Source organism: Phocoena phocoena, chromosome 20, assembly GCF_963924675.1.
Source record: "Phocoena phocoena chromosome 20, mPhoPho1.1, whole genome shotgun sequence".
Classification (NCBI taxonomy): domain Eukaryota; kingdom Metazoa; phylum Chordata; class Mammalia; order Artiodactyla; family Phocoenidae; genus Phocoena; species Phocoena phocoena.
The window spans coordinates 23,621,414-23,645,875 of NC_089238.1; the positions used below are offsets into that span (position 1 = coordinate 23,621,414).

The window sequence follows — 24,462 nt, forward strand, 5'->3', positions numbered from 1 at the left end:
GATATTTGTGCCATTTCATTTATATTTTGACTTATTTCTACCATTATATTTTGTTTTTTAGTTACCATGCTTTCTTGTTGTTTCTTTTTTTTTTTTTTCTTCTATTGCTGGATTGATTTCATTTTCCCTTTCATTTCTTCGTATTAATTTTGCATGTGAGTATGAAGCACTTTATGTAAAATGATTACCCATTTTTTCCTTCAAAAAATTACATTAAAAACTAGTTGCTTATTGGAAGTATCTGAATGCCTCTCGTTTCAACAATTCTCATTCTAGGAATTTAGACATACTTTAACAGCAGTCTTCATTTCATGCTTGTTTGAAATAGTGGGCCATACAATAAAATGCTGTGCAGCCATTACAAGTAACAAGACAGAGTCAATATACTGACATTTATAAATGTCCAAGATAAATTAAGTGAAAAAAAAAGTTGCAAATATATTGTTCTATTTTTTATAAAAGAACAATAATACTGTATATATATATGTGTGTGTATAATGTATATGTGGAAAAATATACATAAAATCAGTGTCAATTATTTTCTCTGGGAGATTTCTACTTTGTAAGTTATGTTTTTCAGTTTTACTTAAATTTTTTTAGTTGAGGTTATTAGTTTTTAAACTGTTTACCTGATTTTAGTTAGAGTATATTTCAGGTGCGCTTCCCATTCTTTATCTCCTCTTTCTTTTGATTGAGAAATGAACTCACTCTGCATAGAACTTGACCTTCATTTTTATCTCTTAAAATAATTCCTTTCAAATATTAGGATGTATTCCAAATCAATTATAAGAACTTTGAATCATATCCTGATTTTTCGGTCTCTGTTAGCTCTAAAATTTTCAGCTCTAATTCTTGACTATATATGAGGATGCAGAAATGGGTCTTTCATGTGAGTTGTCTCTAAATGAAAAGAGGTGTGATTCTTTGTATCCATACAGGTATTAAAAGCACTCTGTTGTCACAGATTCAGGCATTTCTCTGAGGCTGACTAAGAAGTATAGGTTATAACTCTTCCAAATCATATTATTTGTAGTAAATGTTCTATTCAGGGGACTCTTTAAGTGATAGTCATCCTTACTGTGACTTAAGCAAAGGCTTAAAGTAAAAGTTAACTGTTCCCCAGGATTTTACAATGCTGTGTTTTTCAGCCTCTAAGTAGATTTTCCTTTACTGCTTATTCAGCATTTTAGGTTAATTTATGTTCTCTCAAAAATCCAATGTAATTTTCTTCCTTGAATCCATCTGACCTGAAGCTTCTTTCTCTGCATGGGAATGAAGTATGTTTAGTTTATTCTAAAAATAGTTTTCTTCCTGTTTTTGTATCTGCTATTCTATATGTTCAGTGCCTTCTGTGAGAAATAAAATACTCTTTTTCTCAAACTGTCACCCGAAATAAAAATGTCAGGACAGAGCATCTGACTTAGTATCTAATGATAGAAAAAAGCCTCCTAATGGAGAAATTTGCCGGGAAACTTTATTCACTGTCCTGAAACTCATCCTGGAATTAATCGAGGCATTATATTCCCATTGTGGGTATTAACATTGTTCCTGCCCAACTTATTATATGTATTTCCCCCATATGCTGGACTCACAGGGTCAGCTCTAAACACTGGGACATTGTCAGTTGGGAAGGAGTCTGATTTTTTTAAATTTATTTATATTTTTAAAATTTACTTTTGGCTGTGTTGGGTTTTTGTTGCTGTGCGCAGGCTTTCTCTACTTGTGGCGAGTGGGGGCTACTCTTCATTGCAGTGCACGGGCTCTAGGTGCATGGGCTTCCGTAGCTTGGCTTGTGGGCTCTAGAGTGCAGGCTCAGTATTTGGGCACATGGGCTTAGTTGCTCCGCGACATGTGGGATCTTCCCAGACCAGGGATCAAACCCGTGTCCCCTGCATTGGCAGGCAGATTCTTAACCACTGTGCCACTAGGGAAGTCCCGGAGTCTTTTGTTTTTTTTGTTTTTTTTTAAATAAGAAGTAATTTATTTAAGAAATTTACGTCTGCTAAGGATAGAAACCAGATCTTCTCTTCCTGTCTGTATTGTGGTCTAGCCCACAGGAGATGTTCAATAAAATTTGACAGATTGTTTAATATATAGGTTATAAGTAGATTCAGGTAGTTTGCCTTGAGCTAGTGATGGGGAATTTAGGAAAAATAAAAGCATGGCTCTCTACTCAGAGAAATAAAAGACTCTTTTAATTTTGATAAATGCACTTGGTTTGTACAAGTCATGTCCTTCAGGAAATGACAAAGTTAAATAGGGCCTTGTTTATATGAAAATTTAATCATACATATAGGGAATAGAAGGATGTAGCACTTTCTCCACTTATTAATGGAATGGTGCAGTTAATCATATCAGAGCATGGTACAAATTACCTTATAATGGTACTTCTCTAATCAGCATTCCCTGTAAGGATCTAAGGGGATACATATGTGAGTAACATGTTGTTATTGCACTCAGAAGTTTACTCTGGTGAACGGTTTCATCCTCCTCCATCTCCATAACCACATGTTATTTATTGCACACCTATTACATGCTAGACAATATGCTAAAAATACTTCATATATATTATCTGATTTAATCCATACAACTTTGAGGTAGTCACTAGGACCCCCATTTTAAAGTAAACAACTTGAGATTCAGAGAGCTTAGATAACTTAAATCAGTAAGTGAAAGAACTGGGATTTATACCCAGGACTGCCTGACTCCAAAGTTCTTGTTCTTCAATCTTAAATACTTTGTGCATGTTTTCACTTATGTATAGTGTTGCTCTCTTTTAAGGGAAACAGGCCTTACTGTTTGTTTCTAAAACCTTATGACCTTTATGGTACCTTCTACATGATTTCAACCTATGACCCATTTTACATTCAAGTATTCATGTAGCAGCTATGATGTGCATTGTCTCCTGATGGTTTTTGTCTTTAGTTTGTCAGTCCTCCAATCTAGGATCAGTACTATTTAGCATTGTACAGTACAAGACACACCAAGGAGGCTGAACAGTTACAAATTAACAAACATAAAAAATAAGATTTTGCCCCCTTTATTCATCATGAGACCAAGAAAATAGGGATGATTTGGAAGTAATTCTAGGTTAGCCCCTTGTACAGTGCAAGAGATATATTAAGATACTATGAAAATTCAATGAAGTTAAGTAACTTGCACTTGGTCACAATACTAAGAACGATGATTTGAACCTAGGGTGAATGACTCCAGAGTTCATGCTTCCCCATCCCTCTTCCAGCTCTCATGTATATAAAATAGGGAGGCTGTCGCTGCTTTGGCTTCTTCATTGGTTTGTGGAGGTTCTGGGTAAGGAATGTGAAGGTGTTTTGCAAAGGATAAAACTTAAACAGTATCGCTGTGACATTTGGTAATTTGAGGTCCTCTATCTTGTGGCATTTGGAGAGCAAGTACCTCTGGGGATTTCCTTCTGCAGACTACAAATCCCAAGGAGGAGGATCCCGTGCCCCACCCACCCCCTCCAACAAACACACACATACTCACCCTTGTCTTCCAGTCCTAGGTTTGCAAAGACCCTCTTCTCCCACAAGAGATGTTCACCCTCGAGGTATCCCTTTCCACCATAGTTGATTCTCCTTCAAGGCCCAGTGGAATGATCCCAAGCATTTCATAAAGAAACCTTAACTCAAAATCCCTTTTGGATTCTCTGCTGCCATCTGACATGGTCTTACCCCACCATCATCTGGTGGGACCTCATGAAGCACATGGCAGACTCTGAAAAATTGTCCTGTGGGGACTTCCGTGGTGGCACAGTGGTTAAGAATCCACCTGCCAATGCAGGGGACATGGGTTTGAGCCTTGGTCCGGGAGGATCCCACATGCCGCGGAGCAACTGAGCCCATGTGCCACAACTACTGAGCCTGCGCTCTAGAGCCCGTGTGCCACAACTACTGAGCCTGCGCTCTAGAGCCTGCAAGCCACAACTACTGAAGCCCGCGTGCCTAGAGCCCGTGCTCCACAAGAGAAGCCACCGCAATGAGAAGCCTGCGCACCACAACGAAGAGTAGCGCCCACTCACTGCTACTAGAGAAAGCCCACGTGCAGCAACAAAGACCCAACACAGCCAAATAAATTAATTAATTAAATAAAAATTAAAAAAAAAAATTCTCCTGTGCCTGCCCACGGTGCTCCTTCACCATATTAACAGAAAGGTTTTGGAACCCTGTCTCTATTCAAGGGTTATCTAACAACCTCAGAGAACTGCAGTTATCCTGTCTGTGAGGCTTGTGGTAGTGCCCTTCTGAAAGAAAAAATAATTTCGTATCTTTTTAATATATTTTTATTGGAACTTATTTTAAATAAATTTTACTCAGACCTCAGCTCCTTAAATGAACAGCTTCCTTGCATTTACTGCTAGCAGCAAACACATCCTCTATTTATATGTTTCTTTACAAAATTTACCTTTAATTAGTCCCTGGAAGGTTTTGCTTAAAACCTTGCTTAAGAGTAAATTATTCATTTATAGAGTCCTTGAGTGTCAAATTTCTTATAAATTGTTGAATTTCTTGCTCTTCTAAGTCACCCGTTTGTGTTTGTAGCATGATTTTAAAAGAAAGAAGGGAGGGATTTATAGAAAACATTTTTTTATTTCCTTATAGGTTAATTAAAGCATTTCAGACTCATTCATATCTGACTTTTTACTGTTGTTTCTATCTTTTAAATGTTGATTATGAGTAAAGAGATTGATAGTTTAGCCAGCTTTTAACACCATATTCCTCCTGAAATGCTAACATTCATTAGGCTGAATGGACATAAAAAATAAGAACATTTGTCTGAGTCATAGTACATCTTACACATAATTCTCCTGCACTATGTATGCTTGTATCTCTGTTTTAACCTCTCTCTCTGAGGTTTTTGGATTTTTAAATTTTATTTATTTACATCACCCACTGCCTCAATCGCTTTAAACCAATACCACCATGTTTCTTTTCTCTTTTTCCCAAGGTTAATCCTGCCAATGCAATTTCTTCAGCATTACTGCTATCAGGCACTCCAGTGAACAAAATTAACCTGCTCACAGGAATGGTATTCTAGTGTGATAATGATTTGATTTGCTGTCTCATTATTGATTTGTGCTCCAGCTTTCATGTTGAAATAGATCAAGTTCCTGACAGGCCCATTACTGTAAAGACCTCCAATCAACTGCTTTCTGCTCTAGGTCTATTATTCAGGAGACAACCCCTGAGCATATATGTTATCAAGTCTTTTTCATCCCTGCTTTTCATACTGCCAAGACATCCTCTGTAAGCCATTATGATCCATGCATGTCTTGTCTTCTAATGCCCACAGCTGCATCTGTGGATCACACATCCAGTGCTTAAGAGAAGTCCTTTGGTGTCATAGGTACCAGACCATAACATTGCTTGTGCAGTAAAGGAAAAAGGAGATAATTGCAGCTCTGAGTTCATTAGCATGGTTTGATACTCATTCATAGTACTTTGCTTTTGCCATTTGATACGAGGTAAAGAAGTGAGATGATGGAGTTCTACCTCTATTCTGTTATGATTAGAACAGAGGTAGAGTGGGTGAATGATTGCTCTCCAGTTACCAAACAGGAAGCTCACTTTGCCTCATCAAATTGTCACCCTCTTGGTATTAATAGGAATCAAGCAGAACAGTCCCTTCTTGCAACTTTTCATCTCCTGTCATATAGCTTAGTAAAATGTTTGCACAGTTATTTGTTCACTTGTTTAACAGTAAACTTGGCAAATACTTCTTAGTGTCTTGAAATAACCTCAAAATGATTATTTTAAAAATTGTTTCTTGCTGTGGATCAGTGCTATTCTTTATAACATTTTTTCAGAAAATGTCAGCTGTTCTGATTTACCAGTGATGTCAGATTTCCATGTACCTTATTTTATATTTCACTCCTTAATTGGGGAAGGTTGGAAAGGAAAATGCCAATACATACACAACATGCTAACCAACCTCACATTAAGAGAGTTTTTAGAAGGATAAACTTATTCCCAGGACTGTATAGGAATACTAGGCCACCTCTTCACATATTTCCAGCATTGTGGAGGAATTCATTGTCAAGTCAGACCATGCTACATTTGAAGGTTGATCTAGTCAGAAGTGTGCATCTGCCTCTCTCTCATTTGCTTATTGTCAGATAGAGCATGTCCCTGGTTCTTTAGGCAGACTGAATTTATAAGGATCTGGTCCAAGAATAACCTTCATTCTTTTGACCTTCCACAGTTGCTTGCTTGCTTGCTTTCCCCATTTTGCGTTAAGTGCTTTTACATTGGAATTGTCAAATCATGTTTGGTGACTTTGTCAGCAGGAATGAGGGTAAGAAGCCAGATTTTCCCATGCAAAGGAATTAATGCTCTTTTGTATTAGTAGTTCTAAAAATGGATTAAAATGTCTTTGATTTTCTAAACTGTGTGACTCACTTGGTTATTTACTTTCTTTAAGTGTCTGTTCATATATAAGGTTATTTGGCTGTTTCTGTTTTAGTCTTTTGAAGAATTCCAAGCTAAACAGATTAACTTGGCCAATATTTTTGAATGAATAATGTATTTTTAACAATCTGGCAAATAAGTTAGATTCATTTGTGCTCAAATGAACCTTCTGGGACTTCCTTGGTGGCTCTGTGGTTAAGGATCTGCCTGCCAGTGCAGGGGCCACAAGTTTGATCCCTGGTCCGGGAAGATCCCACATGCCGTGAAGCAACTAAGCCCATGTGCCACAACTGCTGAGCCTGTGCTCTAGCCCACCAGCCACAACTACTGAGCCCACGTGCCACAACTACTGAAGCCTGTGCGCCTAGAGCCCATGCTCTGCAACAAAGAGTAGCCCTCGCTTGCCTCAACTAGAGAAAGTCCACATGCAGCAACGAAGACCCAACACAGCCATAAATAAATTTATTTTTTTTTTAAAGTCATCTTCTTTCTTTGGTGGCTGCTGAGTACAATGTTTTCTATAATTTGCTCACAGAACTGCTGAGATTTTGTAAATAGAAGCCTGAGGGGAAATTTTTAGATCTCCAACTATCTTTGCTTATGGTACTGAAGGTTTTAAAAGGTAAATGTGATAGATAATGTTTAGTTTTAATAACTCAAGTTTGGGGAGGACCTTAAAAAGTAAGTGTTTTAAAAAATTTAGTTACTTATTTTAGAAGAGGACACCTCCTGAAGTGAAATCAATGAGGCACTTCTTCCAATCTGAGTTTGAGAAGTCAAATAAAAGGAGTTTGCTAACATAATTTGAACATAACAATTGAACATAAAAATTGAACTCTATAATTTCAAAAGCACTTTAACAGTTTTAACATAACATTGTCTTACTTATTTCTCAAAATAATTTCATAAAATGAGCTGAACAAGTAATAGTAATACAGTATTCCCATTTGAAAAATAACTTGGAAATGGAGTTCAGTTGGTAAGTGACAGAATTGGTATCCAGGTCTGTCTTCATTGTTTTTTCTTTTCGTTATGAAAATATTTAAATGTGTAATAACAGAATAGTTTGGTAAATTCCTATATACCCATTATTTAAATGGGTATAAGCAATTGTTAGTAATTTATATTTACCATATTTGCTTTACTTTGTTTTGGCTGTAAATTATAAAGGAAATTTACAGCCAAATGACATTTTGACGTTTACCCCTCAATATTTTAGTAAGTATATATCTAAAGTAAGAAAAAGGACATTTTCTTAATAAACACAGTACCATTATCACACCCAACAAAGTTAGCAATAATTCCTTAATATTACCTGGTACACTGTTTTTATTCATATTTCTCTAGCTGTCCCCAAAATGACTTTGTTTTAAAAATACCAGGGTCCCAAAGAAGGCCCACACATGGCATTAGTTGCTATATCTCTTAAGTCACTTTTAATCTAGAACAGTACCCCTTTACCCCATTTTTCTTTTCATGACATTAAGTTGTTTGGGGACACCAAAAGGCTGGTCTTTAGATTTTCAATTTGATGTTCCTTCTATTATACTAAGCTGCCTCAAATGTAAATTTTAAATGTTAAATAAAGAAATAAAATAATAAATAGAAAACAATTTTGTCCAACCTATAAAATTAAAAATAGAATTTTTATACTTTAAAGAGAATCCATGGAGCAGTTTATTGTAACTGAAATGTTGCTATAACAGCTAGTTAGGTTTGACATAAATGCACTACCATGTGTAAAATAGATATCTAGTGGGAACCTGCTGTATAGTACAGGGAGCTCAGCTCAGTGCTCTGTGACAACCTAGATGGGTGGGATGGGGTGGGGGAGGGAGGCCGAAGAGGAAGGAGATATAGGTATACATATAGCTGATTCACGTATCATTGTACAGGAGAAATGAACACAACATTGTAAAGCAATTATACTCCAATAAAATAAATTTTTAAAAGAACTAATTTCATAAGCAACTTTAACATCAAAACATCCATAGTAACTAGTAACTATATCCTTGTGACTTTTATGCTTATATAACATTTTGATTAAATGTAGTTCATAATAATGAAGATGAACAAGTAAATAAATTCTAGTCTTTGGCAATAATACAGGTTTAGTCCAGTTTTGCTTTTCAGCTGATTAGAGAAGTGCAAATTGTACATCTTAACTCCGTTACGTATTCTGTTTTGTTGCACATACCAGAAAACTCACGAACATGTTGTTTGTAGATACCTTGTCATCTTTAGTGTTCTTACCAAAGAGCAAGTATTAAATATTTGTCGTGTACTATCAGTAGTAATAGTAATGTTATATATTTTTTAAATTATTATGTTCTATCCTTGTGTATCTCTCATGCCTTTATAATCTATCTCAGTGTCATGCAACATAGTCTGCATTTGACTGGCAGACTAGTTAAATTCCTAACTTCCAGAAATGGCAACAACAAAGAATAGTGAAGAGGATAGGAAAAAAAGCTGAGAGTTGCCTTATCAGAGGGATTGGAGCAGTCACAGGAGACACACTGCCTTGTGGCTTATGGCCTGGCCCAGTGGGCAGGGTGATATGCTTGGTTGATATTACTTCCTGCTCAACTGGAAATGATTACCATTTTTCTTACCATTTTTTCCATTGAGAGAGAGTAAAGTCATTCCATGAGGATGCATCACTGTTGTTTTGCAAACCAACCTTGACAGAAAGAAGGACTTGAATCTTTTGATTATTTCCACCTAACATTTTCATCTCTGTACCTGCAATAACCTGTAGGCAGTCTTTCAAAGAAGTGTATAAGAGAAAGATATTGAAATATTTGGGCACAGTAACTTCGCCACTTTAAATCTTTGTTGCTGTAACTAGATGTTTCTACCTGTGGGCTGGCTACACAGTACCCCCTTTGGGAGACAAAGCCTGGGTGAATGAAGACATGTTCTTTGGAGTTCTCCGTCTCTGTTTGTTATTCAGTGTTCACCAAAGGATTTAAGGATAAAGCACAGGAATCTGCTGTGTAAAACTAATTCCCTAGCTTTTCCTAATGGTCTGTAGAGTTCTGGTTCCCTAAGGCATAGTATTATTTCCTGAGTTTTCTTTGGTTTGCATAACTAGTTTATCTGAGTTCTTTCCTCAGAATACAATAAGTGAAATGAGATGAAACTGTAAAAATACTTACTAAAAGCTTCTCAAGTTAAATAATAAAATTATTTACACATAAAATAATGAAATATTTTAGGCATTTCTAGGCACATAACTACCAGGCACACAAATAGTGCTCAATAAATGCTTTCCTAAATAATCACATTAAAGCTCTTCCTGTAATACAAATGTGTTTTATGAACAGCATTTAAATATCTATTAAAGAATAGATTCTTCTGAAATCTACTGATTAAAGTATGTTCTCTGATATACTAGTATAATTAAGTTATAACTAACTGTGTGCCTGTATTTCAAAGGCAGGTATTTCTCCTCTGTCCCTTCCAATTAATGACTACAAAATAAATGAAGTAGGTAAAAAATACTTATCCTTCCTGGGAAAGAAATGTGTATATAATAGCATATCTCAGCCCATTTCTTAAAATGATTTATTTTTATCCTATTTGTTTTTTTCATATATCTAGCATTAAGAAAATAGTAGTGTGGCAGCCACTACTCATCAGTCTCATTTGGTAAGAACCTAAGTACCTGTCTATTTTCATGTTTTACTGCCTATCCACATATGCACAAGCAGGGCTCATTTTTAAGAGGCTGATCATGTCACATAATCTTGATGGAAGTAATTATATCAGCAGTTCAGGAAATTCAAATGGCCTTTTCTTCATTCCTCTTTGGATGGGTCAGTGCTGTTAAGGGCATTGCCAAAAGAAGCACAAGGTGATTTTATTTCAAGAGTTATTGATTCATGCTTTCCCTGTTTTGTTTCAGGTGGATCATCCATGCTATGAAGTATGAACTACAGATCCGTGGTGGAAACAAGCCAGCCAGAGACTTATATCAGTTGTCACCTACTGAAGTGAAACAGCTTCTGTTGGATATTCTGCAGCCTCAACGGAATGGAAGGTAATGAGGATCCTTTATCAAAGACCAGTAGATGGGCAGCATACCTAGAGATACTAATTAAAATTGTCTTCAGGGCTTCCCTCGTGGCGCAGTGGTTGAGAGTCCGTCTGCCGTTGCAGGGGACACGGGTTTGTGCCCCGGTCCAGGAAGATCCCACATGCCGGGGAGCGGCTGGGCCCGTGAGCCATGGCCGCTGAGCCTGCGCATCTGGAGCCTGTGCTCCGCAACGGGAGAGGCCACAACAGTGAGAAGCCCACGTACCGCAAAAAAAAACAAAAAACAAAAAATTGTCTTCAGTTGTGATTTTGTGTTGATTTGAATTTTATACTTTTTTCAGGTATAGATTGTAAACGTTTCTTAATCTTTATTATTCTATGCAGAATGTAACACTTCTTTCCACTTTGGTCAATTCCTCCCAACATTTTGGCATAAAAGTTTGGATTTGGTAATGTTACTTAAATATCTTGCCTGTAACCCTGTCTCTCTAAGTAGACTGTAAACTTATTCAGGTAAAACTTGTCTTAGACTTAACTTGTGCTAATATTAGAATAAAAGCAAAACAAATACTTTGGATTGCATTGAATTGAAGAGTTATTTTTATTACAGAAAGTGCTTTAATAAAATTATTTAAGCAAGCATTTATTGAGCACTATCTGTGTGCCTGGTACTTTCCAAGGTATAGTTATATGCCTAGAAATACCTAGAGAAGAAGTCTTTTGCAAAAGTATATTTGAACAAATGGAAGAGCATCCTTGTTCTTAGACAGGAAAATTCAACATTTTAAAGATGTCTGTTTACAAGTTTAATGAAATTCCAACAAACTGTTTTATGGAGTTAGACCAGTTAATACTAAACTTCCTATGGAAAAACAAACATGCAAGAATAACCAGAAAAACATAAAACAAAGACTTGCCCTAAGAGAGACAATAAAAATATTTTAAAGTTTTTATAATTAAAATAACGTGATGCTGGTACATGAACAGAAAAATAGAACAGTTGAACAGAATAAAAAGTCCAGAAATAGACGCCCCAAGAACATATGGAAATTTCATGTATGATAATTTCATGTATGACATCTCAAAATCATTGGGTCAAGGATGGACTTTTTAAATAAATAGTGATGGGACAACTGGATAGCCATTTGGAAAAGATAAAATAAAATTCATACTTTATACTGTACTTGAGAATAAACTCCAAACAGATTAATGATCTAAACGTTAAAAAAATAAAAAGAAACCATACTAGTGCTAAAAGAAGACATGGGTTGGGACTTCCCTGGTGGCACAGTGGTTAAGAATCCATCTCCCAATGAAGGAGACACAGGTTCAAGCCCTGGTCCGGGAAGATCCCTCATGCCACAGAGCAACTAAGCCCGTGTGCCACAACTACTGAGCCTGCACTCTAGAGCCTACAAGCCACAACTACTGAGCATGTGTGCTGCAACTACTGAAGCCCACATGCCTAGAGCCTGTGCTCCACAACAAGAGAAGCCACTGCAATGAGAAGCCCTCACACCACAACAGAGAGTAGCCCCAGCTCACTGCAACTAGAGAAAGCCCATGCATAGCAACAAAGACCCAACGCAGCCAAAAAAAATAAAATGGAATAAATATAAAAAAATAAATTAAAAAAAAAAGAAGACATGGGTAAATTCCTTTGTAACCTTGGTATGGGAAAGACTTTCTAACTATGATTCAAACCCAGGGGCAATAAAAGATTATTAAGACTATATAAAAATCAAAAGCAACATTTTGCATGGTGAAAAAATAGACAATGCCAAAAGACAACTGAGAAGCTGGAACAGAACATTTGTTACAAAGAGTTAATATCCAAGAATCTTAGAAACTGAAGGACAAAGAACCAAAAACCTAAGAGAAAAATGGGGGAAAATATGATTGATCAATTCATTTAAAAAATTTAAAAATGGACCTTAAATATTTGGAAAGATGTTCAAACTAATTCATAATTAGAGAAATGTAAATTAAAACACATTGAGATACCATTTCTCAACTATCAGACTAGCAAAGTTAAACAGTATGGCAAACATTTGCTGAGGCTGTGGAGAAACAGACACTCCCATATATATCTGGTGACTACAACTCTTCTATATGGGAATTGGACAACATCTAAAAAAAAGTCTACATTTGCACTTACCCTTTGACCCAGCAGTCTTACTTTTAGGGACCCACCCTGCAGGTTGCCTCCAACAGCATGAATAGGTATTATATATATGCACAAGGTTGTTCATTGCATCATTGTTCATAATTGCAAATTTTGGAATGCCTATGACCTTAGTCCCCATGCATGAGGGATTATTTGAATAAACTGTGGTATGTCCACACAGTGGAGTACTATGAAGTTGTGAAAAAAGAATGAGTGTGGTCTCTATGAACTGATATAGAATAATTTCTAGGCTATATCGTTACATAAAAACAGCAAAGTAAAAGGCAAAAGATTTACACACTCTGAAGAGAAACCAGAGGACTTCCCTGGTGGCGCAGTGGTTGAGAATCTGCCTTCCAGTGTGGGGAAACGTGGGTTCGATCCCTGGTCAGGGAACTGGATCCCGCATGCATGCTGTGGCTGGGAGTTTGCATGCCATGACTAAGGAGCCCGTGAACTGCAGCTAGAGAGCCCGCCAGCCGCAACTAAGGAGCACATGTGCCACAACTAAGGAACATACTGCTGCAGCTAAGGAGCTGCTGAACCGCAACTAAGGAGGCTGTGAGCTGCAACTAAGGAATCCGCCTGCCACAACTAAGACCAGGAGCAACCAAAATAAATAAGTAAAATAAATAAAATAAAAAAATTTTAAAAACCCAGCAAAGTACAAAAGAGTATGTATCGTACACTACTCTTCATGTAAGAAAGAAGGGGATATCTGCTTACTTTTACAGAAGAAATACAGGAAGGATAAATCAGAAACTAATGAAATTGGTTACCTTCAGGGAGTGGGGAGGAACAGGGTGGGAAGAATGAAAAAAATAGGTACAGTGCAGTAGGGTTGAGGGTTGAGCAATACTTCCATTTGAATATACCTTCCATTTGAGTATACCATTTGAATAGCTCTGACTCTTAAACTATGGTAATGTTTTATATTCCCCAAATATAAATAATTAAAATTAATCCATGTGTGCAAGGTACCCAAAATAGAATACAAACAGTAACAACTGACCCTAACCATATTACACATGAATAATATCACCACACTGAAGGGGGAGGGGATGACAAGAATTAACCAAAGTACCTTTGGAAAACATTGACTAGACACTGTAAAGCTGAACAAAAAAGAACTGCACACAAATCCTGTACTCTGTATAATAAATTTTTTTCTCACAGAGGTAGGAATTAGCAATTCTGGAATTTATATATATTTATATATATATATATATATATATATATATGCGCACATACACACATAGTGTTATATATATGGTGTGTATACATACACACACTGATATCAAATAAATAAGTAAATGTGGCTAATTTGAGCCAGATTTTTTTTCACTGTTGGAAAATGTAGTTACAAATAAGGAAAGAGGAGTGGCTAGAATATACCCTGTGGTTTTGGGCTGGAATTGGGAGTATCAGTATGAATTCATGAGTTTTACACAGATGTATAGATACAGAAATAAATACAGCAATAAATGTGGATGTGTATATGTGAGCATACATCCGTATCTTTTCTAAGTGTCCACTGAAAGAACCTAGAAGCAATGAAACCCCAATAGCAATGGGCAAACCTAGTGCCCAGATATTGATTTCCAAATACCACTTTCTAATAAAGGAACCAGAGTTCCTTGGAGAAATGGTTGATTCCAGGGCTGGGGCAAGAAAAGTACAAGATGAACCTGGAACATCTTGTGGTACCAGAAAGTAAGAAAATGCTCCAAAAAATTATAGAGGTGTGTTAGAAGGATGCTGGAGACAATGTGAAGAAGACTCAATGGCCAAAGCTGGAACAATTTGAGCAAGAAAATAAATAATACTATTGGATTACATCTGGTAGAATAAATATCCATGAGTCCATGCTGATATAAATAGATAAATGGGAGAGAAAGGACTTGTATTACAATGGAATTCCAATTAATAAGTATAGATGGAATGATGGAAATAAAAAAATCACCATTAGGCAAATACAAGAGTAATAACTATTGTAGGCAAGAACCACTAAATTTAGTGGGTAGAAGTATGATGAGAAATGGAAAATTTGCATAATTTCAAAGTATTTCCATTCAAGATACTTTTTAATTGTAAAAGGAAAAATTGTAACTTGACAGTGCAGAAACCCAGCAGACTCCACTTTAACTAAATGATCAAGGTTAACATCACCATTAATAAGATACACCAACATCACATACCCCCTGATATGATGTGCTGAGAAGGGTACAACTATTTCTGGGTATTCCTGTGAAAAATGTATAACCTAAGTCTTATCATGAGAAGACGTCAGACGAACCTAAATTGAGGTACATTCTACAAAATAACTGACATTTCTAAAATGTCAAAGTCGTGAAAGATGAAGATTGAGGAACTGTCACAGAGTAGAGGAACCTAAGGAGACCTGGAAACTAAACGCAGTGTGGGGTCCTGGATGGGATTCAGGCCCAAAACAAGGATATTTGTGGTGAAATTGGCAAAATTTGAATAAGGTCCGTAGATTAGTAGTTTATTTCCTGGTTTCGAATAGTTGTGCTATTGGTTATGTAAGATGACAGAAGTAGAGGAAGTTGAGTAAAGAGGAACTTCATTAATTTTTTTTTTTTACTTTTCTGTAAGTCTAATTTTTTTCAAAATAAGAAGCCAAAAAAGTAAAAATAAGAGAATTCTTCTAAAATAATTCCTCCTCTGTGAGTATTCACACATTTCTACCTTTTATGCTGTTCTAAGCAAACATCTCCTTTTTATAGTATTAACCGTGACTTCATAGAACTCGGAAAACATCTCTTTTGTTGTTGCCAAACAAAGGAAATAGGGGGAAAAAATCAAATGCAGAATATAGGATATTCAGTTTGCATACTCATTATCCAAAATAAAACGTCATGAAGGAACTCCTTTGGCTTTTTCTCTTTAGCATAGCACTGAACCCAGCCACACAAGTGTGGGTCTACCAAAAGAAGCTGTATGTCCAAAAAAGTGCCTCCTCACTTATGTAGTGATGTAATTTCATTGGTCCTCTTTCACCAGAACAAAAATGTCTTTTTATGTTTACTGTATCATGCATAGCCATTTTCACACCTAGAAATACTGTTGGTCATTACATTCCCACCTTGTGGTTGATGACACATTTTACTCTGCAGCCTGTTTTAATACCAAGTATTAAAAGTTTATATTTGTTACTATCTTCAGCTTTTGTAAGAATATACTACTATGTCATTTGTGTGTTCTTTTCAGATTATGCAAATTCTGCATCTTTAGCAGTTTGTGATTGAAATAACTATTATATCTTTAAGGTTTAATACTTTATCCATGCAAATAATAGATCTAGAATTTTGACTCTTACATGTCGATTATTATGACATGTAAAATTTGGTAACTGATTCTTCAGCACTGGTACTTTGGCCATATTTAAATTAAGGTTTAAAACTAAATATAAGGTTTAAATTGACACATAAGTTTAAAATAAGGTAATTTCATTAGATACATCATGCTTTTTTGAGCATTCACCCACTTATCAGGTGTTTATTAAGCACCTTTCTTGGAGAAGTGTATAGGAATGATCAAGCTATATATATCAATACAATGCCCATATCTTCATGGAGCTTACATTTTATTGTATGTGAGGACCACGTGAACTAATTTTGAAAATGACTGCTGCTGTGTTTTTACATTGAGCTGCTTTACATGTTAGAAAGTCATTTAATCACATAGTGAGTTGTAAGTAACTTACTAGAGAATAACATTTTGCTTGTTAAATTTCTTTAAATCTTGGGGGTTTTCTCCTTTCCTGCAAGCTCTGTTTTCACTTTGAAATATTTAGTAACCTCTGTAACACATGGTAGATAAGCATCATTGATGGAATTTGGCTTTTCTTGCTCACTCTATTGGAACAGTTAATCCATATAAAAGCCCTGCCTTCTGCCAGAACAAGCTTGTTTTTCAACACTGAGGCATTTTCTTTTGGTCTACAGATGTTGGCTGAACAGGCGTCAGATCGATGGGTCTTTGAATAGAACTCCCCCTGAGTTCTATGACCGAGTGTGGCAGATCCTGGAGCGTACACCCAATGGAATCATTGTAGCTGGAAGGCATTTGCCCCAGGTACAGCCCCACTGTGTTTGTGTCAGTAAAGGGACTTCTAAAGGGACCTCAAGGAGCAGAGAGTTCTTTCCTTCTCTGCTTTGAAAATAACTTTTCTACTTATTCCATTTTCTAAGAGTATTTAAAGTAGGGGTATCCAGATACATGAAGGGAGAAAATAAGTCTGGTCAGTTGGATTGGAAATATTTTTTCCCAATCTGAGTTCCTTTTATTTTTCAATTTTAGTGTTCCTCTATAAAAAAGCCTTGTTTTACAAATGGATATTTTGCTTGCAAGTTGTATTCAATAAAAAAAAAATTGTTTTATCATATTTCAGATGTTTCAAGGAAGTTCTCAGTTTAAAGACACCGTATGGTCAAACCTTTTGTCAATCAATCTGTCCTTCCTTTGTTTGCTTATTAGTGAATTTAGGGTTTCTTATATTGACATTACTGAGTGGTGGTATTCCTTCACCACCAACTGTAATGGGCCAGTGCTGGGGGACCTCACAAACAGGAAAACATACATTCAAAAGACAGAACCAAATCAGTCTTAAGGAACAAGGTGACTTAGTAATGCTGTGGATAAGGAAATTACTAGTTAAGAACTGCACTGAATGTGAAAATTACAGTAACTTTTTAGGTCATTAGACAATCATTTAATTGAGATGTAACTTACCGTTGGTCCGAATGAATTAGTGTTCCCTCCTTTAGATGGTTTCCCAAGTTATATAAACTGGCCTGCCTCTTTGATTTAATTATTTTATTTAATCCTGACACCTAAATCATTGTGCTTATGCACAATGATTTAGGTGTCAGGGAATAATTAGGCCTTCAAGAAATGGAGTACTGTATCTGTTTATAGTGTTGAAACATCAAACAAATTATTCTTGATGATGAAGGTCTTTATACAAAGTATTCTTTTTTTATTGAAGTATACTTGATTTACAATATTAGTTTCAGGTGTACAACATAGTGATTCATTATTTTTATAAATTATACTCTATTTAAAGTTATTATAAAATGTTGGCTGTATTCCCTGTGCTGTATAGCAGGGGTCCCCAACCCCTGGGCCACAGACCAGTACTGGTCCACGGCCTGTTAGGAAGTGGGCTGCACAGCAGGAGGTGAGTGGCGGGCGAGTGAGCAAGTGAAGCTTCATCTGTATTTACAGCCGCTCCCCATCTCTCGCATTACATCCTGAGCTCCGCCTCCTGTCAGATCAGTGGCAGCATTAGATTCTCATAGGAGCGCAAACCCTGCTGTGAACTGCGCATGCGAGGGATCTAGGTTGCGTGCCCCTTATGAGAATCTAATGCCTGATGATCTGAGGTGGAGCTGAGGCAGTGATGCTAGCGCTGGGGAGTGGCTCTAAATACAGATTATCATTAGCACAGAGACCATAATAAATCAGTTGCTTGCAGACTCATATCAAAACCCTACAGGCAGTGGCAAGTGAAAATGAGCTCAGAGCTCCCACTGATTCTGCATTATGGTGAGTTGTATAATTATTTCATTATATATTACAATGTAATAATAATAGAAATAAAGTTCACAATAAATGTAATGGCGCTTGCATCATCCCGAAACAATCCCCTCCCACCCCCACCCCGCTCCGTAGAAAAATTGTCTTCCATGAAACCAGTCCCTGGTGCCAAAAAGGTTGGGGACCACTGCTATATAGTATATACTTGCAGCTTATTTATTTTATGCATTGTTTGTACCTCGTAGTCCCTTACCCCTATCTTGCCTCTCTCCTCTTCCCTCACCCCACTGGCAACTACTAGTTTGATCTCTATATCTGTGAAAATAAAATATTCTTAAATACACACACCCATACTCATTTTGTTTATATGTACATAGGGTATTTCTGAAAGGATCCATAAGAAATTGGTAGCATTCTAGTCTTTGCCTTTGGGGAAAGGAACTGTGGTCTGGGGGGACAGAGCAGCTTTTCACTGAAAACCCTTTTTAACCTTTCAGAATTTGAACTTTGTGAATCTATTATTTATTTTCAAAAATGAATAAGAACTTTTTAAAAGGATTCTTTATGCTATTAACAAACTGTTGAGTGGTTCTTGTCAGCCGCCAGTATAGGTGCTCCAGCCCTTTCCCAGATGCTCTGTGACCATTGTATGGAGCAGCTCTGTCTCCTGTGGGTGGGGAACTGGCCTCTACTGTTCGTGTCCTGCTTCTTCTGCTAGGCCTTGTGTCCATGTACGGTAGACTCTGGCAATGTTTTGTTAACTTCTTTCCCAACCCCCGCCAATACCTACCAGATATTCTTTTAATTGTCTAATTCCCTGGGCCACTTACATTTAGTATTTTCTCCTTGCTAACAACAACTACATGTTAAGTATTTTTATGTGCCAGGCACTTTTCTAAGTGCTCCTTTAATTCTCACAACAGTCTTCTGAGGTAGGTACTTTATTGTTACTGTTTGACAGATGAGGAAACTAAAGCACAGCTAAGTGGTTTTTCCAAGGTCACACATCTAGGAAGTAGCTGACCCAGAGTGCAACCCCCTTCCCCGGCAATTTGACTTCTAAGCCTTTTCTCTTAACTTCTCTGCTACAGTTGCCACTTCTTTCAGAGGTTGGAAAATGAGGCATCCTTGATGTCTCTTCTCTAGGTTTAACTACTGTATTGCATACTAGCTAGGTTGACTTTTCAAATGAGATATATTAAAAGGAAATTGATGTGAACCCATGAAAAGTTCTTCCTTTTCTTCTGTAACCCCATTAGTCTCATTGCTAGACATCTAAACAGTTATAATTACAGGCATATGTCAAATATTGCAGGTTTGGTTCCAGACGATTGCAATAAAGCAAATTACATAAAATTTTCTGATTTTCCAGTGCATATAAAAATTATGTTTACACTATACTGTAGTCTACTAAGTGTGCAATAGCATTATGTCTAAAAAAACAATGCATGTACCTTAATTAAAAAGTACTTTATTGCTAAAAATTGGTAACCATCATATAACAACACAGGGTTGCCACAAACCTTCAATTTGTAAAAAAAAATCTGCAAAGTGCAGTAAAGTAAAGCACTATAAAACAAGGTATGCCCGCACCCTGTTGAACAACCAGCTTCATTTTCCCCAAATTAGGTACTACCTGTAAACATTAATATTATGTTGGATTGTATTGAATTTAGAATACAATAGAAGAACCATACTGAATATAGGACTGAGGCATTATTATACCAAGCAGAATAACACTGCTGTCATTTGATTGAAAGGAGACATTTCTGCTGGGTCCCATTTTGAGTAGTACGTAGATAGATATTGTTCTGAGGCTGTGATTAAGTTCACTGTAAATCATCACTGAGGTAAAAGCAAATAAGTATGACTCACCATCTCTGCATCTCTGGTAATAATTCTGGGGACTCCATCTGCTTTCCACCATGTAAGTCTAACATTTAGAGCCTTTCCTTCCATCCTTTGAAGATTATCTACCATGCCCAGATATGGTTCAGATTTGAGTTTATTTTCTGCTTTCATTTGGTTCGTGGAATGTGAACGGAAGATTTTGCAATACTCTTGTCTTAAATGAAATATCAAGAGTAGAGTAGAGAACATTTTTTTTGTTTTGCTTTTTTCTGCACATAATATTGTTTCACTTATTTGTATGCATTTTTATGCTGCCAGCTCAGAAAGGACCTGCCACAGAAATGATGTTAATTTAATAGCAGGTGACTTACATGCTGAAGTCTGACAGCAAGCATAACTTCTTGTGTTAATTCTGAAAGCAATATGTACTCTTATTTGTTGTCTCAATTTTTGGCTGTTCCGTTTGTGTATTGAAGTGGTTTTCTAATATAGTCCCTTTTCCCTAAAAACATTAAAATAGTGAAGATAACTACTAAAAACAGGAGGTTTAATTTATCACAATAGTCAGCTGGTTGGCTTCAGTAATTTGACATATATAAAATCCAGTCATATAGCTGAAAATGCTCTCTAAGGTTTTGTAGAAGCTGAAAAAGATTATTGACTAGAAAATGAAATTTTCCTATTAAGTGGGAACCAGGATATAACAATGCAGCATATTAATATTGAGTTATTTCTTTCAGCAACCAACCCTGTCAGATATGACCATGTATGAGATGAATTTCTCTCTCCTTGTGGAAGACATGTTGGGAAATATTGACCAGCCAAAATACAGACAGATAGTTGTGGAGGTTTGTATTTTAAAATGTAGATTGCTGAAGAAGTGCTTTCTATCTGTTCCCTGAAAACTAGTATAAGGAAACTGCCCAAGAGACCAGGAATTCCACTCCTCACCTAACCCAAATCTCCAGTTGAGTCCTGGAGGAGATGGCCATCCTTGACCCAAGTCAAAGCACATGAACAATTCAAACATCTTAAATCCATCAGGGTGGAAAGGCTAACTGCCCAACTTTCTCAGCTATACACTCACCCCCACAGTAAGTGCATCAACAGTACCATGAAAAAGAGGAAGTGACCTTTTTCCATTTGTCTTTTTTTTTTTTCTGTTTACAGAAATAATTCATGACTATTGTAGAAAATTTCGATAGTTCAGAAAATTATAGAAAAGAAAGTCAAAAATGTCTCTATATCCACTAACAATAGATTTCCACTATTATTTTGAGGGACACCTTTCTAGACATCTCTCTGTGAACAGAGAAGACATTTAATTTTGTGGATCATCATTGCTCCATATAAAGTTAAATGCTAATGTACACATACATGTGCGTGCGCATGTGTACACATGCTTTTTTGCCATTTTAAAACGTTATATCAAATACATAGAGAGAAAATAAATAAATAAGTAAAGAAAAAGGAAAAAAATACATAGAGAATCCCTCAAATGAATGGATATAATTTATAGCTCATCCTCACTTTGTCTGTTTCTCTGGGAATGTCTCCATCAGACTTTGTGTTTCTTGAGGGTGGGTAATATGTCTTATTGATACAGAAGCTCTCAGTGCTGAACTGGATGTGGTACCTTCTAAAATCCAGCATATCTGGAGCTACAGTCAGCTAAGTGAGATTCAGCCTTATCTCTGATGTGCCAGGATTTGGGAAAGAATATCAGCCAGTCAGTGTCATAGCATGTGGGAGTGAGGCAGAGACTGGGGTCAAGAAAAGATGGGGTTTTCAGAAGGGTGAATGCCTCCCTTGTGCTGTTAACCTTTGGGTATCTTGTGCCCATAGTTGTCTCTAAAATAAAGTCATTCTCTTTGCAGAAGAAATCTACATTTAGTACTTGAGCAAAACATCGAATTCTTTTGACTAAAGCCATGCCCCAAGGTCTCCCACATTGTGACCCCTGGATTTTTCTGTTTCGTTTGGTTCTTTCTGGTTCTGTTTGGGAAGCATTTCAATAAAATACATTCAGAAAGATTCCCAAGTTGGGAATTATGAGGCCTTTTTCCTGTTCCATGTCCAACTTAGGAGCCATAATCATCATGAGAAAGTCTTTACCAAGCATTGTATACTCAGATACAATCTTTGCATATTACAGTTTGTCATATAAAATGAACATTTCTACTTAGATAAATGTATAGGGTAGCCAAACAATAGGATGATGCCTTCAACCAAGATAGCTTATACAAACCAAATAATACTCATGTCATAAAGAGTCAAAGTATATTGTTTAAAACATAACTGTCCCCTGAAAAATACTATGATGTCACAGAATTATACTCATTTTGGGGTGCTAGACTCCCAAGTCATTTGATCCTGAGCCTAGATCCAGAATCTCCATTGAACTCATCTGCCTTCTCTGGCTTTGTTGCCTACCACCTCTTCTGAGGCAGCCTGTGCTCCACAGAACACTGTTTTGGTGTCTTGCCACCAAGGATTAAGGCCTGAAGACCAGAAAGAGTTCAGACACTTTGGGTGAATAGGGCACTATGTACTGTTGACAGGATTAGAAAAGTCATTTTTCTAAGTCATTAGTTTTATTTAAGTAACTAAAAAACATTTCCATACAGCTACAGGGATACATACAATGAAAAAAAAAAGTGAGGTTTCCAAACAGAACTCATGCTACTAATTTGCAAGATTAGGAAGATTCCATCCATGGATGATCCTAAAGCCTATCATTGTACAGAACACACTGTGGAATATGAGGACCATGCATCAGTCTGAGTAAAGAATGAAAACATACCCAGACTGTGTCGCTTTTATGGTTCATATAATTGGCTTTCAATGTGTCTGTCTCTTCTAGTTACTAATGGTTGTGTCCATTGTACTGGAAAGAAACCCTGAGCTAGAATTTCAAGACAAAGTAGATCTAGACAAACTGGTGAAAGAAGCATTTCATGAATTTCAAAAAGATGAGAGTCAACTAAAAGAAGTTGAAAAACAAGTAAGTAGACAAAATACTTTTTGTAGAATTGCTTTTTTCTCTCAATTCTTCAAAATATCCCTAATCTCTTATCACTTAATTTATGAAACAGATTTATGGAGTACTAAATAGAGTACTTGAGAGGCAGAGAGAGGTCTGATTTATTTAAGGAATTAATGTTACTTTTTAGTTAATTACTAGTCAATTCAGCTATGAAGTTCTAACTAAAAAGAAATCTAAGAAGAGATAAATTTTCCTTTTTATAGTTAGCAGTTAAAATGTGTTTTACCAGAAAAGAGCCATAGGTTCCAGAAGGCTATAAAATTAAATTCTGGGGAGGATGGGAATGCGTAACAGGCTACATTGGTGCTGTGTACTACCTAATATAGTCCCTTCCAGGCTCTCTGTTTAATATTTTATGCTTGTCAGTAAAAAGGTTCCCTAAGTAAATAAAAATTATCAGCAAAGAGGAGAATACTAAAAATGTCTGTCTTTGTTTTATATGCTGAGAAGACACCTCAGGAAAATAAAAGAAAAACTCAAGCAGCTCATCTTTTCCATGAGGAAATATTTCTGTGAATTTATTTTTCCCTCTAGGCTGACACTGACTTTACCTGTCAACTCTTTACAAACAAAAAAATCAAACAACTTGCTTATTGTTTTCCTTTGTAGGATGACATGACTTCCTTTTACAATACTCCCCCCCTGGGAAAAAGAGGAACATGCAGCTATTTGACAAAGGTTGTGATGAATTCGCTGCTGGAAGGAGAAGTCAAGCCAAGCAATGATGACCCATGTCTGGTTAGCTAGTGAGGAAGGTGTTAGAGACTCTGTTGAGGCAGGTTTTCCAGAAGTGTGTTAAGTTTGTGTTGAAGCTTAATCGAGGCAACCATTAATGTGTGGGCTGATCGTGCTGGTGAGTGGTTGCCACACCCTTGGCAGAGTTATTGGACCTCTTGCATGCCATAAGCAATCTGATGGTAAGAACTGCTTATAATCAAGTGAAAATAAGTTCTCATGATTATGCCCACTACAATAATAATCTTTACTGAACAACAGTAATTGTTTATGAATTGAAAGTTCACCACTGCATGTTTTGTGATCACACAGCTCATCAAAATGAGTCTTTGCACTTTGGACTAAATTCCCACCTTTCTGCCAATTAAATCAATTTTCCAACTAATTATGTGTACTAGGAATGAAAATATATTGAAAGAATGGTAAATTTTTTTAAGTGGCATTATAATGCTAGAAAAAGATACCAGTATGCATCATAAAAGCAAAATCAGCCAGCTGATATTTTGATTCTCAAACTGCATTATCGATAATATTTTAGTATACAGAGCTATTGTACAATTTTTGCCTTGTAAACATGATTGTGGTTTTGTATTGGTGCTAACTGTAGTGGTTGAACTAAAATAATAAACCTATGT

The 24,462-nt window shown here is 36.5% G+C and overlaps 1 protein-coding gene across 1 annotated transcript in view; it reads left to right on the forward strand.

Annotated features, from left to right (window-relative positions):
* The window catches only part of PHKB (phosphorylase kinase regulatory subunit beta), a 217,961-nt gene extending 194,122 nt beyond the window's left edge, over positions 1–23,839 (forward strand). Inside the window, exons 27-31 of the mRNA XM_065898359.1 lie at positions 10,336–10,470; positions 16,602–16,731; positions 20,787–20,894; positions 22,910–23,050; positions 23,702–23,839. Of these exons, the coding sequence (XP_065754431.1) occupies positions 10,336–10,470; positions 16,602–16,731; positions 20,787–20,894; positions 22,910–23,050; positions 23,702–23,839 (652 nt within the window). The remainder of the gene's footprint in view (positions 1–10,335; positions 10,471–16,601; positions 16,732–20,786; positions 20,895–22,909; positions 23,051–23,701) is intronic.
* Positions 23,840–24,462: the final 623 nt, after the last annotated feature.